This window comes from Martes martes (genome assembly GCF_963455335.1).
Source record: "Martes martes genome assembly, chromosome: 16".
Taxonomy (NCBI): Eukaryota; Metazoa; Chordata; class Mammalia; order Carnivora; family Mustelidae; genus Martes; species Martes martes.
Genome location: NC_137904.1, coordinates 40,670,814 through 40,688,195, shown reverse-complemented (window position 1 = coordinate 40,688,195; position 17,382 = coordinate 40,670,814). Strand labels below are relative to the sequence as shown.

Genomic DNA, 17,382 nt, shown 5'->3' with positions numbered 1-17,382 from the left:
CTGCGGTGGTTGGGAGGCTGGACTAGGGGAGCGCACGGATTGTGTCGCTATGTGAGGGGGAGACAGAAGTCCCTTTACCAGCCGAGGAGGAGAAGAGGTCCCAGATACAGGCTGGGAGATGGCGAGAGAAGGGCGGGGGAGGGGGGCGGGGGCGGGGGCGGGCGGCGCTGCAGCCTGGAGCCGGAGCGCTCGGGCTCCGGATGCGCAACCAGGACCCGCCCCAGCAGCCCCGGGAGGAGGGAAGAGCGAGCGACGCTGTGAGCGCGCTCCTGTCCCGCCTCCTCCAGCCCCTGGCTATTCGGGGTTCGGGGTACGCGCTCCATCCACACGGTCCCCGGCAGAGAGGGCCCCTCTGTCCACTTGGGCCCCCGACGCGGGACAGAAAATGCTCCACTCTCCGGGGAGGTGGGGGCGCTGCCCAGTCCCCCCGATGCGGTTCCCACCCCAGCCCCTCCACCTCCTGGCTGGTCACCCCACTTTGCTTCAGTTTCCCCGTCCTAAAAGTGGGGCTAATGACTCTACTCACTCTCCTCTTAGGGCCGTTGTGACAAATAAGTGGCACAACGCAAATAAAGCGTGTAGCGCCGAGAAAGTCCCTAACAAGCATCACCAGCGGGGACTGTGGGCCTTCTCCCCACCTTTTCCAGATCCCCAGGGCGTGGGCCCGTGCGGGGTTCGGGGGTCCCCAAACGACACCGACGCTCTGGCGGACCAGCACCCGGCTGGGCGCACGGCGGGAGCGGGGGGGTTGGCGGGGGTTGGCGGCGACGTGGGAGGGGACCGACCGGGACTCGACTCGTTTCCTCCACCTGCCCAGCTCCCAGGAATTTGCCTGGGGCAGTCGGCGGGGTGGCCCGGCCAGCGCCGGGCGGCGGTTTCGGGATGACTTGGTGCAGGTGAGTGTCCGGGGAGCAGAGAAAAGTGGGCGGTGGGCCCTGAGCGATGGGCGCGCCGCGGGGACGCCGCGGTCTCCGGACTGAGCCGGACCTGTCCCTCCACGTAGGGCGGCGGGAAGGGGACGGGACGCCGTTTCGAGACCCTGCTCTTTCTCGATCGCCGCATCCCAGGGAACCCTGATTTTACAGTCGGAAAATTGGACGTGGAGGTTGCCTCTGGTCCCGGGGAAGGTGTCGCTCGGGTGTCCCGAGCGTGGGAATCGGTCCGCGGGGCGCGGCTTGGGACCCGGGCGCTCCAACCAGGGGACCGCGGGCTCCCGGCGGACGGGAAGCCAAGGTCGCTCAGAAAACAGACGGAGCAGTCGGGGAGTTTAGAAAGTCGGGTTTCAGACGCCCGGGGCGCGCAGCCTCGAGGCAGAGTGGGCGTCTGTCTGTTCCGTAACCCGGGAGCAAAGGAGCCCGAGGACTAGAGGAATAGTCACGGGGGCGGGATGGGGGGTGGTGGTGCGGCGGGCAAGGAGACGTGGAAGTCTGCTTTAATTTTAAGAGCCTACAAGGGGCACCTGAGTGGCTCAGTGGGTTAAAGCCTCTGCCTTTGGCTCAGGTCATGATCCCAGAGTCCTGGGATCGAGCCCTGCATTGGGCTCTCTGCTTGGCGGGGAGCCTGCCTCCCCCTTTCTCTGCCTGCCTCTCTGCATACTTGTGATCTCTGTCTGTCAAAGAACAAACAAACAGAAAAAAAAAAAACCCACTGCAGGTTAATTTTTATAGCCTACAAAAAAGGATCAAAATACATTCTGTGCCTTTTTACCCCCAAAGTTTATTTTCTTTGTATTTTTCAATATTAGAGCCATTATTAAACACTGACAAGGAAGTCATCTTGCGAATCTTGCAAAAGAGTGTTCGTGCGATGATGAATGCTTTATAAGCATTAACACGAAGCCGGGGTTCTACGGAGGATGTGGCGAGGGGAAAGGAAGCAGCCCCGCGTGCAGGAGTGTTCCAGCTTTTTCCAGCTTTCATTCCACGTTCTCTCTCCTTCCCCAGCACCCCCCACCCCTCGTCTCTTAATGTGTGACCGAGCAGTCCCGGCATCAGGCTGGGTGCCAATGAATTTAAAACTGGCAAGGCCTTGGCAGGTTTGACTTTTCCTTCACACATGGACAGCTGGGAGGCCCAGGAGGTCTTGGTTTTAATTGATGTTGTTTGCTATGGTTATAGCCCTGATCTTAAGGCTGCTGGCCTGCGTGACCATGGGGGGAGCTAAGGTTTCTTTCGACAAAACTCTTTTAAACTTTTGTTTGCCTTTTTAGTTTTCTTTTCTTTTTAAGATTCTTTTTTTTTTTTTTTTGGAAGATTTTATTTTGACAGAGATCACAAGTAGGCAGAGAGGCAGGCAGAGAGAGAGGAAGGAAAGCAGGCTCCCCGCTGAGCAGAGAGCCTGATGTGGGGCTTGATTCCAGGACCCTGGGATCATGACCTGAGCCAAAGGCAGAGGCTTTAACCCACTGAGCCACCCAGGCGCCCCAACTGTAATTTCTAAAGATACCAAAATTGGATAAATTATTTTAGGTATGAACTAAAATTGGTGCTTACCAAACAAGATATTACACTTGGCAGTTTGTGCCATTTGGCTGCTTTAAATCTTAAACACTAATGAAAAATCAGTGGGCACACACACATAATGACAGAATTGAGGTGACTGAAGTTTGGTTTATTCATCTTTAAATTAGATGACACAGAGGGGTGCCTGCTGGGTGGCTCGGTGGTTAAGCATCTGCCTTTGGCTCAGGTCATGATTCCAGGGTCCTGGGATCGAGTCCCGCATTGAGCTCCCTGCTCAGCGGGAAGCCTGCTTCTCCCTCTCCCACTCCCCCTGCTTGTGTTCCCTCTCTCACTGTGTCTCTCTCTGTCAAATAAATAAATAAAATCTTTTTAAAAAATACAATAGAATAGATGACAGGGAGAGAGAGGAGGGGTTTGCTTCATCCATTCCACGCATGGACCTGGTATTGCGGTACCTCCGGGTCCACCCACTAGGGGCTTAAAAAAAAAAAGGTGTGCTATTCATGTGTGTTTCACATCTGCTGTTAAATGGAGGAATAGGTAAGACCACATGGGTTAGAATCAAGCTGCGCCCTAAGCCATCTTGAACAATTCCCGATGCTCTCCATTTACCCCGGTTGCAAGCTTACCTTTGAAAGAAACTTTGAAAGAAACTCAGCCAGGTGTGTGTTGGGAGCCAACTATGTAACTGAGTTGTTTAGATCAAATTCCATGAAAAATATGATTTTTCTAAAGGATAAGCAATAAATGGTGCTGTTTTGAAGCTCATGTATATTATTAAACTGTCACAGTAAGTGACGTAGACATAGAACAGCAGTTCTCAACCTTTTTTGGTCTCAGGAACTTTTACACTCTTAGAAATGATGGAAGACCCCCAGGAGCTTAAAATTCAAAAAAAAAAAAATTTGTGAGAGGCAGGGGAGGGGCAGAAGGAGAGGAAGAGAGAGAATCCCAACATGGGGCTCGATCTTGCAACCCTGAGAAAAAGGACCTGAGCCAAAGTCACGTTTCCAGATGCTTAACAGACTGAGCCACCCAGGTACCCCAGGAGCTTTTGTGGATATGAGTTGTATTTATTCCCATTATGACATGAGACATTAAAGCTGAAAAAGTTTATTTTTATTTTTTGAAAGATTTTATTTATTTGTTGGATAGAGAGAGAACACAAGCAGGGGGAGCGGGAGAGGGAGAAGCAGGCTCTCTGCCAAGCAGGGAGCCTGATGCAGGGCTGGATCCCAGGACCCTGGGATCATGACCTGACCTAAGGGCAGATGCTTAACTGGCACTTAACCACCCAGGTGCCCCAAAGCTGAGAAAGTTAAAAAAAAAAAAAAAGTATTTGTTGAGGCATTAAAAATAATAATCTCTAAATAAAAAAATCTTTAAAAAAAAAAAAGGGGCGCGTGGGTGGCTCAGTGGGTTAGGGCCACTGCCTTCGGCTCGGGTCATGATCCTGGCGTCCTGATATCGAGCCCCACATCGGGCTCTCTGCTCAGCGGAGAGCCTGCTTCCCCCTCTCTCTCTGCCTGCCTCTCTGCCTACTTGTGATCTCTGTCTGTCAAATAAATAAATAAATAAATCTTTAAAAAAATAATAATCCTCAACCTACCAGATGTTAGCATCGTGCATTTTAATGAAAAATTAATTATTTGAAGGCTTGACTGGGACTGGTTGATGTGCTTGCTAGCTATTATTGGCTGGAGCCTTTGGTTTGCCTCTACGTGGCACTCTGTGGGCAACTCACAACAGGACATCTGGCTTCCCCAGAGCTGATGACTTGAGAGGGGGTGTGTCATCAAGATGAAAGCTGCGGTGTCTTTTATTACGTACCTCAGAGGTGACATATGCTGTTTGCATATTGGTCACCCTGGCCAGTGTGGGAAGGGGCTACACTAAGGTGTGGCCACTTAAGAGGCAGAGATCTTTGGAGGCCACAGTGGAGACTGGCGACCACAGGACTTTTGGATCTATTTTTATGAATGAGATGGGCTGTGGTTTTCCTTTTTTTTTCCCAAGACTTTGTTTTGATTTTTAAGTAATCTACACCCAACGCAGGGCTCATACTCGCAACTCTGAGATCGGGAGTCCGACACTCACATCCTTCTCAGGTTTTGAGAAACTGTTTATGCTGTTTCACAAAACAAGTTGGGGAGTGTTCCCTCTCTTCCTGTTCTTTGGAAGAATAGAAAATGAAATAAAAAGGAAAATTAGGCACTATAGGATTATTCAGAATTTTCTCTTTTTGCCCGTGTTGGTTTTTGTAAGTTGTATTCTTCTCCAAGAATTTTATTTCCTTTAGTTTTTCAAGTTTATTGGTACAAATTGTTAATTTATATTCTCTTATTACTTCGTTAATGGCTGTAAGGTTCTAGTGACGCTCTTAATGTTCCTGCCACTGGCGATTTGTGCCTACTCTTGCTTTTTCTTGATTCTAGATGAGGTTGATCCATGATGAGGTTATTTTATTAGTTTTTAAAAATAAAACAATTTTTGGCTTTGATGATTCTTTATAGTGTATATTTCCTTTTTTTTTTTTTTAGATTTTATTTATTTATTTGGAAGTGGGGGGCATGAGCATGAGCAGGGGGAGGAGCAGAAGAAGAGGGAGAAAAAGAGTCCAGGCTGAGCGGGGAGCCCGATGTGGGGCTCGATCCCAGGACTCTGGGATCATGACCTGAGCCGAAGGCAGACGCTTAATGACTGAGCCACGTAGGTGCCCCAACAATAAGTGATTTTACCATAAATTACTTTGCCATTCTCTAAGCATTAAATATTTAAGTCATTCATTAAAATGTTTATCTTAGTGAGAGTGCCCCTTTGGTACATTAAAAATTGGCATATATAGGATTATTCAGACTTTTCTCTTTTTTGGCTGTGTCAGTTTTTGTAAGTTGTATTCTCTAAGAGTTTTCTTTTTTTTTTAAGATTTTATTTATTTATTTGACAGAGAGAGATCACAAGTAGGCAGAGAGGCAGGCAGAGAGAGAGGGGGAAGCAAGCTCCCTGCTGAGCAGAGAGCCCGATTGCGGGGCTCAATTCCAGGACCCCGGGATCATGACCTGAGCCTAAGGCAGACGCTTAATGAATGAGCCACCCAGGCACCCCCAAAAAGGAATTTCTTCTTGTGAACCGAATATTTTACAACTTTGAGGTATCTGTGATTTGGCTTTTTGTCTTCAAAATCTACCTCATTTGATATTAATATAGAGATACCAACTTTATCTTGGGTACTTAGTTTATTTATGTTCCTTTTTTATTCTCAACATCTCTATATCCATGTGTTTTAGATGTGTCTCTTGCAACACCTCATGTAACTGGGCTTCTTTTTTCCTTCCAGCCTATTTTTGTATTTTAGCTGGAACATTTAACTCATTTACTTTGATTTAAATCTAGCTTTCTATTTGTTCCACCTGACCTATGTTCTTCTTTCTTTTCTTGAACTTTTTTATATTGCTTATTTTTTATCATTCCATTTTCCTGTATATTAGCTTGAAAGTTATTCACTGTTTGTGCTGTTTCCGTGGTGTTTACACCATAGGTTGTAACGTATTCTTGACCTATCAGAGTCTAAAATTACATGGTATTTTTTTATCCTCTTCCCGGGCAACACAAAGACTTCACAACACTTTTCTGCCTTTCCTGGCTTATTTTACTTTGTGTGTGTTGTTGTTCTATGACATACAAAATGGTATTACTGCTTTATGTAGTCAGTAGTTACCTACATTTCCCCATGTACTTGCCATTTTGATTTCTCTTCATTCTTTCCTTATGACCTTCTATTGGGGATAACGTGCCTCCCGTAGCTCCTTTAGTGCGAGTACGCTAGTGACAAATTCCTCAAACACTGTTTGTTGGAAAATGTTATCTCACTTTCATTCTTTTTTTTTTTTTTTTGAAGATTTTATTTATGTATTTGACAGACAGAGATCACAAGTAGGCAGAAAGGCCGGCAGAGAGAAGGGGAGAAGCAGGCTCCCTGCTGAGCAGAGAGCCCGATTCGGGGCTCGATCCCAGGACCCTGGGATCATGACCTGAGCTGAAGACGGAAGCTTTAACCCACTGAGCCAGCCACCCAGACGCCCCTCACCTTCATTCTTGAATATTCTTTTCTGGTACAGAAGATATTTCCATGTCTCTGGCTTCCCATGTATCCTGTGGGAAAGCCAGCTTATAACCTCTTTTGAAGGTAATCTTTTCTTCTCTGGCTGCTTTTAAAAGATTGTTTCCTTTACTTTTTGGCACTTTTGTTCTGATGTCCTTTGGTGTGTATTTATTTTAACATTTTCCTCCCTGTGGCTTATAGAGCTTCTGGAAAGCACGCAGTGAGGTCTTTCATTAGTTTTGAAAGTTTTTAACCGTTTTTTTCCTTCAATTACTCTACCCCACCCTTACTTACTGTATACTTTATATCCTTATTTCTTTAATGTAATTTGTTTACATTAATTTATTTTCCTTCAAGATTTTATTTTTTTTTTAAGTAATCTCTACATCCAACGTGGGGCTTGAACCTATGACCCTGAGATCAAGAGTCTTACACTCTACCCACTGAGCCAGCCAGGTGCCCCTTCCTGGTATTTAAAACCCTTTGTTCTTCTGCTTCTCTCGTTGGTGGTTGTTTCCTGCTCTGTCTTTAGTCTTGCCTAATTGTTTAGTGTAACCACCGAGCTGTCAATACTTGTTATTTTTTTGCTTCTAAAATTTCCATCTGGTTCTTTTTTATATTCTTCAATTCTGTGTTGAAATTCCCAAATCACTAACTTATAATTCTTTAGTGTCGTAAGTCTATTTATTTTACAGTGTGTCTGAGAACTCCAGTCTCTGAAGAGACCTTGTGATTTGGTTTGATTTTGCCTTACTTGCCTCATTAGAAAATGTTATCTCCGTATGCGCTAAATATCGTCTTTACAAAATACGTTGCAGAAATCATCTGAGATGTAGGCTGCCGCCAGAATCGAGGATTTGTGTTTGGTTCTGCTAGGCACTGGGAGCACGGGCAATGTGTGATTGCCTCAGTTCAGCTTCCCGGAGACGGTGGGCAGCCCAGCCAGCCACTCCTGATTCCGCTTTTCCTGGAGGAGTCCCTTGAAGTTCCCGCACAAAGCGACGGGCTTCACTTGGAACCCCCATCCCGACCTCCACCCATAGTGGATCTTGGACTCTAATACCTAGTCCTCTAATTGTGAAAGGCTGAGAACAGCATGCCCAGCCTCTCAGCGGCCCCCTTAGGAATCGGGAAACACAACCAGAGGGAAAAGGAACCTCATTCTTTAGCCTCCGTTACCCATCCAGTCCTGCCCTTGTAATTCACTACTTTGGTAGCCATCTGAGTGCTACAGGCAGATGTGGTTTTGGTTTGGGTTTTGGTTCAACTTTTCCAGTTATCAACAGTAGGAAAGTTGGTCCAAATTGCTCTGTCCTCTCTTGCTGGAAGCAGAAGTCCTTCTTGCCCCTAAGGCTCTAGGATGAGGGGCGCCTGGGTGGCGCAGTGGGTTGAGCCTCTGCCTTTGGCTTGGGTCATGATCCCAGGGTCCTGGGATCGAGCCCCTCATCGGGCTCTCTGCTCAGTGGGGAGCCTGCTTCCCTTCCTCTCTCTCTGCCTGCCTCTCTGCCTACTTGTGATCTCTCTGTCAAATAAATAAATTAAATCTTTTAAAAAAAAAAAGGTTCTAGGATGAGCCAGCAGGGGAGGTAAAAGCTCCATGAGACTGACTTTGGAGTCTTATAGCAAAGAGGGGGTGTAGCTAATTTTAATTGAGTCCAAGAAAATAAAGATGATATTATTTGTACTTCTAATATGCCAAAACAATTAATAGTTATTATTATAGAATTACAGTTGATCCTGGAACAAAATGGGGATTAGGGGCACTGCCCCCCACCCCCAACTCCTACACAGTGAAAAATCCACAGAGCACTTTTGACTCCCCCAAAACTTAACTAATAGTAGCCTACTGTTGACTGGACGCCTTCCCAATGGCATACACAGTTATATGTATATGTGTTATATAATGTATTCTTAGAGAATACCTAACTTTCTCTTTTTTCTTTTTTGGTATTTCTAGGCTACATGGTTTGTCTATGAGTTTTTCATATTGTGGCAAATCTCCCGAATATTTCCAATATACTTACTGAGAGAAATCTGCATATATGTGGACCCACACAGTTCAAACCCATGTTGTTCTAGGGTCAGTTGTGTAGAATAATTCATAGTTATTATGTATATAATTTGAATGGGTTTCTGATACTGGCAACCCCAAATTCCTAACTACAGTATGCAGAAGCAGTGTGTATATACCACTTTTACCTAAAATCTCACAGAACTTTTTGGTTGTTAATTTAATATGTATAAAAAGACTATTTCAAAGTTACTTTTAATTTCAGTACTTATAACTTTCAAGTGAGAACAAATATTTTCCTATGTGTTTGACAGTAAATATATCTATCCTTGGGTTAGTCATTGTTTTCATATTCTGTGCCCACTTAGTCATTGCTATCTTGATGTCTTTTATGTAAGTGAATTAAGATTAAACCTTTGCTCCCATATTTGTTAGGAACCATTTCAATAGTCCAATATTCCTATTTTTATTTCAGGGGTGTTTTTCACTGTATAGGTATATTTAATATATTTTTTAAAGATTTTATTTATTTGTCAGAGAGAGAGCACAAGCAGGGGGAGCGGCAGGCAGAGGGAGAAGCAGGCTCCCCACTGAGCAGGGAGCCCAACACGGGACTCGATCCCAGGACCCCTGGGATCATGACCTGAGCTGAAGGCAGGCGCTTAACCGGCTGAGCCACCCAGGTACCCCAACACTGTGTACGTATTTTAAAAAGTTGGATGCATACTTAATCATTTTGGTCTTTCCCCTTGTAGGTGTTTCTAGGCTGTAAAGTGTCGTGGTTCACAACAAACAGAAATTATGAGATTGCTTTCATAGGCAACAGGAAAATCCTGCCTAACCGGCTTCCATCGTCTGCTGAAACTTGGGCATCTGGACCATCCTTGCTAGGGTACAAGAGCCCCTCAAGGAAATGAGTGTCCCCATCTTCTGACCTGGGACTCAGGCTGCTCCTGCGGTTTCTCCCTGGTCCGAAAGTTCCGTACCTGGAATATGAGAACTGCTTGTCGGGGTTGAGTGGCTTCACCTTGACCTTGAAGGGACAGGCTGACACCAGCTGATACGGATGACTGGCTCCTGTCCTTGTTTCTCACTGACTTTATAAATTGCATGTTGGCCTTTTCTTGGATGTTTCTCAAACAGGGTCCAACCAACATAGCAGACTCATGTGATAATAATTTTAACCAGTCCCCACGGCAGGACACAAACAGCACAGTCTGAACACTGTAGAACACCTATACTTCTAAAATAAAAATTGATAAATTTTTTATCAATTATCAAAAATTATCAATTATCAAAAAAATCAAATATCAGAATTTTTTATCAGTTATCAAAAAATCTGATAAAAATTCAACTGCTTCATATCTTATTGGTAATCTCCTACCAAACAATTCCCCTTCATGACTGCATCCCAAATGCTATCGCTAGCTGGAATCAGGTTTTGTAAATGGGAACCCCAAAGCTGAGAAACGTCCAATCTCGTGGTCCAACGTGAGTAAGAGGAAGCGAACTCCTACTTTCTGCATGGGTTTCTGTAACTTGACTATTTGAAGTGTGTCCATCCTTATCCGAAGGCCATTTTAGAAAATGCAGAAGTTACAAAGTAGTGAAAATTCCATATAAAATTTTTATACATACTCCTATTTCTGGGCTTTGGTTTATTCCCTTTACCTATTTGCTTATTCTGGAATCAGTATCATGCTTTTAATAACTGTAGCTTTCTAATAATTTTATTCTTCAGTAAGAGTACAGCAGCCATCCCTCTTATTTGTAACATATTCCTTGCTATTCTTATGTTCCCATTAGAGTCATTTTAACAACAACAACAACGACAAATCTTTTTTTTTTTTTAGATTTTATTTATTTATTTGACAGAGATCACAAGTAGGCAGAGAGGCAAGCAGAGAGAGAGGGGGAAGGAGGCTCCCCGCTGAGCAGAGAGCCTGATGCGGGGCTCCATCCCAGGACCCTGAGATCATGACCTGAGCCGAAGGCAGAGGCTTTAACCCACTAAGCCACCCAGGTGCCCCACAACAAAAAATCTTGTTGTGGATTCACTGGTGTGGTTGTTATGTTGAATTTATAGATTAATAGAGAGTGAGGTTACGTCTCTGAAATATGGAGTTATTGTAGTTAAGAATAAGGAATTTAGGGCAACCCTCTTGGGACCCGTCTCACTCTTGAGAGTTTTTTCTGTATCTTCATTTAATAAACTTCCACCACTTTACTCATATGCACACAAAAGAAGTATAAAGAATTTATCTCCATTTATTCATATTTCCCTAATATTCTGGTACTTTTCTTAATTCTTGATTTGTTCAATAACAAAAGTAATTTTTTAAAAAGATTTTATTTATTTGTCAGAGAGAGGGAGAGAGAGCGCACAAGCAGGCAGAGGCAGAGAGAGAAGCAGGCTCCCCACCAAGCAAAGAGCCCGATGTGGAACTCGATTCCAGGACCCTGGGATCATGACCTGAGCGGAAGGCAGCGGCTTAACCAACTGAGCCACTCACACGTCCCAAAAGTAATTATTGATCACTGCAAAAAGTAAGAGAGAGTATAAGAATATATTGATAGAAGAACACGATTGAAAAATTCCTCACTGTAATCCGATTCCTAGCACTGACTATAATTAACAACTTGGTGTGTGTCATTTCAGATATATATATATTTTTAAGATTTTATTTATGTATCTAACAGAGAGACGTTGAGAGAGGGAACACAAGCAGGGGGAGCAGGAGAGGAAGAAGCAGGCTCTCCACCGAGCAGATAGCCCTATACGGGGCTCGATCCCCGGACCCCCAGCACCATGACCTGAGCCAAAGGCAGTCGCCCAACCGACCGAACCACCCCGGTGCCCCTCATTTCAGATATTTCTTCTGTGACCATAACACACTTTAAATAGACATGTAGTCTTGTATCCAGTCCAATGAGGTCCTAGTTTTTTAAAGTCTTTATACTATGTCTATTCAGTAATTTGTTTAAAAAAAAAAACGCATTTCAATATTTATTTAGATATTTGAATTCTCACATTGGGGTTTTGCAAGCCAGTGAACATTTGGCAAATTCTTTCTCCCAGAGAACTGTTAACATACATTCCCAGACAACAGAAATATATAATTGAACTAGTATCAACATATATGATTTTTTATAAACGGATTATCAAGTAATAAAACAAAAACTCTCATAATAAAACAAATTCTCAAATATCCAAAAATGAGGTGACACGGCTCAAAAGTCATTTGCAAGTGTCTCCTGCTTTTTGCACGTTCACGTAACACCACTTCACTTATACGAAAGACCTACATTGTACTTGCTTTTGTTAGCCAAAAGAAATCCAAAGAGGATTTTTGCTTTTGTGAAAAAAGATGAAAAGCGAAAAAAGGTGAAAAGCAAAAATAGCGCTCCTGGTCTGTTTTGCAAGCCCTCTGTATAGAGGCGGCGTGAGCCCTGAGCCGTCTCAGTGGCGCCACCAAGCACCTTTCCCGGAAACTACACCCAGCATCTCAACATCAAAGGCACCAGACCTTTGCACGGTGTCTGCGACCAACTGCCTTATCTCAATTTTACTTTGTGCGTCCTTTAGCAAGAGGTTCCTAAGGTATCAGAAAAGCCCAAGTGTGGTCAGTTTGGAGGTCTGGCAGCACTAAAAAATTTTCTATATAAATTCATGGTGATTACTTCTTTGCACCGTTTTGCCTTACAAAAGTTCTCATATGGTCGCTCGCTCTAGGTTCAAAGAATGGGGCGAACCTGTCATATATTAGACCTCTGCTAAGTTCCTTGCTAGAAATTCACTCTCCCCCCTTTTTTAAAAGGAGAGGTTGGGAGTAAAAGGAAAAAATCGCACTTCAAACAAAAATAAAAGTGGTAAACAACTTATAAAAATATGAGATCAGAAATTTTATGATTAAAATTCATTTTAGTTTCAGTAACAAAGCTTCACCGCCTTTTTAAAAATAGTTACTAAATTGGGGTGCCTGGGTAGCTTAGTGAGTTAAAGCCTCTGCCTTTGGCTCAGGTCATGATCTCAGGGTCCTGGGATCAAGCCCCATATTGGGCTCTCTGTTCAGCAGGGAGCCTGCTTCCTCCTCTCTCTGCCTGCTTCTCTGCCTAGTTGTGGTCTCTCTTTCTGTCATATAAATAAATAAAATCTTTAAAAAAAATAGTTACTAAATTAAAAGATATATTCTACATCTTCTGCACAAGACAAAGGCAAACTTTTATTAAAAATATGTATAGCCCTCTCATTGTTTTTCAGGCTTTCCCTGCTAAATTGCATTTCACATGCAAACATTAATGAACTGTATGGCTTTTGTCTGAAGACTTTATGGTTGTGCTTCCTTCCAAATGGAGGTTTTCTTTTTTTCTCTCTCTCTTACTTTTTCAACCTTTTAAAAATTTATTTGAGAGAAAGAGAGAGTGAGCACAAGCAGGGGGAGCTACAGAGGGAGAAGGAGAAACAGGCTCCCTCATGAGCAGGGAGCCGGATGTGGGACTTGATCCCAGGACCCCAGGACCGTGACCTGAGCCGAAGACAGACACTTAACCATCTGAGCCACCCAGGCGCCCCCAAAAGATTTTATTTTATTTATTTTAAAAAAACTTCTTTTTTAAAAAAAGATTTTATTTATCCATTTGACAGACAGAGATCACAAGTAGGCAGAGAAGCAGGCAGAGAGAGAGGAGGAAACAGGCTTCCGGGTGAGCAGAGAGCCCGATGCAGGGCTCGATCCCAGGACTCTGGGATCATGACCTGAGCCGAAGGTGGGGGCTTTAACCCACTGAGCCACCCAGGCGCCCCTACTTAAAAAAAAACTTTTATAAAAAAGATTTTATTTACTTATTTGACAGAGAGAGAAAGATCACAAGTAGGCAGAGAGGCAGGATGAGGGAGAAGGGAAAGCAGGCTCCCTGCTGAGCAGAGAGCCTGATGCAGAGCTTGATCCCAGGACCCCGAGATCATGACCTGAGCCGAAGGCAGAGGTTTAATCCACTGAGGCACCCACGCTCCCCAAGATTTTATTTTTAAGTAATGTCTACACTCAACGTGGGGCTTGAACTCATGACGCAAAGATCAGGAGTCATATGCTCTACAGACTGAGCCAGTCAGGCACCGTTAAATATATCTTTTTGATGAAATATACCCATAAAACACTCCTGCTGTATACTGAAATACGGAGGTCGTTGTCTCAAGAGAAAACCTTTGTGCAATTTGAGCTGCGAGATGAACTTTGTTTGTTTGTTTGTTTTTAAAGGAGAGTTTTTTTTTTTAAAAGATTTTATTTATTTATTTGACAGAGATCACAAGTAGGCAGAGAGGCAGGCAGAGAGAGAGAGAGAGAGGAGGAAGCAGGCTCCCCGCTGAGAAGAGAACCCAATGCAGGGCTCAATCCCAGGACCCTGGGATCATGACCTGAGCCAAAGGCAGAGGCTTTAACCCACTGAGCCACCCAGGCACCCCTAATGGAGAGATTTTTTTTTTTTTTTAGATTTTATTTATTTATTTGACAGAGAGAGATCACAAGTAGGCAGAGAGGCAGGCAGAGAGAGAAGGGGAAGCAGGCTCCCCGCGGAGCAGAGAGCCCGATGTGGGGCTCGATCCCAGGACCCTGAGATCATGACCCGAGACGAAAGCAGAGGCTCAACCCACTGAGCCACCCAGGCGCCCCTAATGGAGAGATTTTTAACTTAAAAGTACGACTAATCAACCATGGTGTTTGGTAGATGTCATCTCAAAAAATGGAAGTGATCCTGTTACCTCCCTCAGAAAAACAACTGGTAGTATTTGTTGCCAACAATAAAATTCAAGCTTTCAAAAAATTTTCAAAAAATTTCAAAAAATTTGTACAACTTCTGTCCCCTGCAACGAGCTTGACAACTTCTCAGTTTGTAGAGATGTCTCTGATGAGGGTGATGTTGGTTATCAATGAATGTGGACTTTTGACATTGCATAATGAGATGCATTAGCATTTGGAAGACCAACATAACTTAGGGCACCAATATTTTCCATATGACCAATGAATGATGCTGTAAAGTCATACATGGGTAAGAGATCCAAGTGCAGGGTAGACCGGTAGATTTTAACATAACAGAGCACAAAATGATATGGTTGATGTGGTTTTGTGTTCCTTTTAATGACTATGAAACTTGTAAGAAACGTCTGGATTTTTGGTCTTGATTTTTTTGTGTGGCATCTAGATGAATAGCTACAATTGTCTGAAAAAGTAAAATATTTCTCCCTTTTCCAACAGCATATCTGTGTGAGGCCTTATTTCCTTCATATATTGCAACCGACAATGTGTAACGTTGAATGCGGGAACAAATATGAGAATTTCTTCGTCTTCTATTAAATTAGACGTTAAAGAGATATGCAAACATGTTAAAGTGATGCTGTTCTTATCACCCTTTTGTTTTGAAACAAGTAGTTATTTTTCACAAATAACTTGTGTGTCACTTGTGTTAATGTGTGTGGGGTTTAGTATTCTACTGTTAAATGAATAAATACTTTAAAAATTCCTCCAATTTAATGTCCAACGTGGTAAGCATTGATAGGTGAAATCCATAAAACAAAGACTCTTTGGGGTCCTTAGTAATTTTTAAAATTGTAAAGTGGGGGCGCCTGGGTGGCTCAGTTGGCTGAGTGTCTGACTCTTGATTTCGGCTCAGGTTGTGATCTCAGGCTGGCGAGGTGGAGCCCTGCTTCGGACTCTGCCCTGAGCGTGGCGTCTGCTTGGGATTCTCTTTCTCCCTCTTCCCCCACTCATGCTCTCTCTCTCTCAATAAAATAAATAAAACCTTTTAAAATAAAATAAAAATAAAATTGTAACGTGGCAGGGCGCCTGGGTGGCTCAGTGGGTTAGGTCTCTGCCTTCGGCTTGGGTCGTGATCTCAGGGTCCTGGGATCGAGCCCCACATCGGGCTCTCTGCTCAGCAGGGAGCCTGCTTCCCCCCCTCTCTCTCTGCCTGCCGCTTTGCCTACTTGTGATCTCTCTCTCTCTGTCAAATAAATAAAATCTTAAGAAAAAAAAAAAAAGGAACTTAGGAAACCTATCAGTTGATGTATGGACCTTCTTTGGATCCTGATTCGATCCTTAAAAGAGAGAGAGAGAGACGATGGGGAGATTTAAATCCTGTGGACACTTGATAGTAATAAAGAATGATGGTTAATTGTTTAGCTGTGATACAGTATTGTGTGGGTGTGTGGCAGGGCAGTGTGTGTAAGAAACTTTGTATCAATCAAGCCTCAGTCAAGGAAACAACTACTATGCATATTACAGAATAAGAAATTAATTATAGAGTCATGATCCCAGTGTCCTGGGATCGAGTCCCCACATCTGGCTCCTTGCTCAGCGGGGAGACTGTTTCTCCCTTTGTGTGGCTCTCTCTCTCTTTCAAATAAATAAAATCTTTAAAAAATTTCATTAAAAAATTCATTAGAGGAATTGGTATGCTTGTGGGACAAGCTGGAGAAGTAGAGGCTCAAAAAAGGACCACAGAAGTCATGAACCAGCTTTGGCAAAGTATGTTGGAAGCATCCATCTTCTGGAGGACAACCACAGAAAGAGTTGGTGGAGATGGTTATGGGAAATCATTTGTTCTTTGTGGCTGCTGCTACCGTGAGCTCACAGAGGAAGTTCTGGTAGTGAACTGGGGGTCGTTGGTCAGCAGGACCAGTCACTGGGAAGGAGGGCTGGATGAGGAGTGGGGGAAAGCAGACCAAGTGGATGGAACTTGTCAGTGGCTCGACTATCCCTCACTGCCTCTAAGGAAGGACAGGACAGGACGCCCTTCAGAGCACAATGGCTACAGTTTCACTTCTGCCTCCCAAATTGTATGCAAATTTCTCTCGTGGCTCTCCCTCACCTGGCATCACACAGGGAAAGGAGTTCTGGAAATGTGGTTCTGGCTCAGTCATGCATGAAGTGCAAAGCTACCCCATTACCCTTCAGAGATACCTACAAGAATACTCACTGGTGCAATCATATGGTGTCAAGATTTGCTTCAAAATGGTTTGGGAAGTAAGGGGAATAGGAAGAAATAGACAGCTCCACTTTGCCCATGAGGAGAAGATGGGTGATGGGTACCTGGAACTTCACTTGACTATTCTCTTGGTGTTCTGTGTCTGCTTGGAATTTTTCTCTAATTAAAAAGTTAATTAAAAGTGCACTCTTGGGGCGCCTGGGTGGCTCAGTCGGTTAAGCATCGGACTCTTGATTTCTGCTCAGGTTATGATCTCCGGGTCATGAGGTGGCGCCCTGCATTAGGCTCTGTGCTCAGTGGGGAGTCTGCTTGAGATTCTCTCCCTCTGCCTCTCTCCCACGTGCTCTCGCTCCCAAATAAATAAATAAAAATCTTTTATAAATTACACTTTGGGGTGCCTGGGTGGCTCAGTGGGTTAGAGCCTCTGCCTTCGGCTCGGGTCATGATCCCAGGGTCCTGGGATCAAGCCCCACATCGGGCTCTCTGCTCAGCAGGGAGCTGGCTTCCCCCCCGCCACCCCGGCCTCTCTGCCTACTTGTGATCTCTGTCTGTCAAATAAATAAATAAAATCTAAAAAAAAAAAAAGTACACCTCTTGCATTTTTTCCCTTGAAGTATCAATAGACCCATAGATTTCATTTTTTTTTAAAGATTGATTTATTTATTTCAGAGAAAGAGAAAGAGAACAAGTGGGAGGGGCAGAGGGAGAGGGAGAGCGAATCCCAAACAGACTCCACGCTGATCGCAGAGCCCAACCCAGGCTCAGTCTCACCACCCTGACAGCATGACCTGAACCTAAACCAAGAGTTGGTTGCTTAACTGACT

The 17,382-nt window shown here is 44.2% G+C and overlaps 1 protein-coding gene across 1 annotated transcript in view; it reads left to right on the top strand.

Moving 5' to 3' along the window:
* Positions 1-200: 200 nt before the first annotated feature.
* B4GALNT2 (beta-1,4-N-acetyl-galactosaminyltransferase 2 (SID blood group)) overlaps positions 201-17,382 on the top strand; it is a gene marked incomplete at both ends in the record, with an annotated part of 40,084 nt that continues 22,902 nt past the window's right edge. Inside the window, 3 exons of the mRNA XM_080826641.1 lie at positions 201-310; positions 656-896; positions 1,004-1,233. Of these exons, the coding sequence (XP_080682767.1) occupies positions 201-310; positions 656-896; positions 1,004-1,233 (581 nt within the window). The remainder of the gene's footprint in view (positions 311-655; positions 897-1,003; positions 1,234-17,382) is intronic.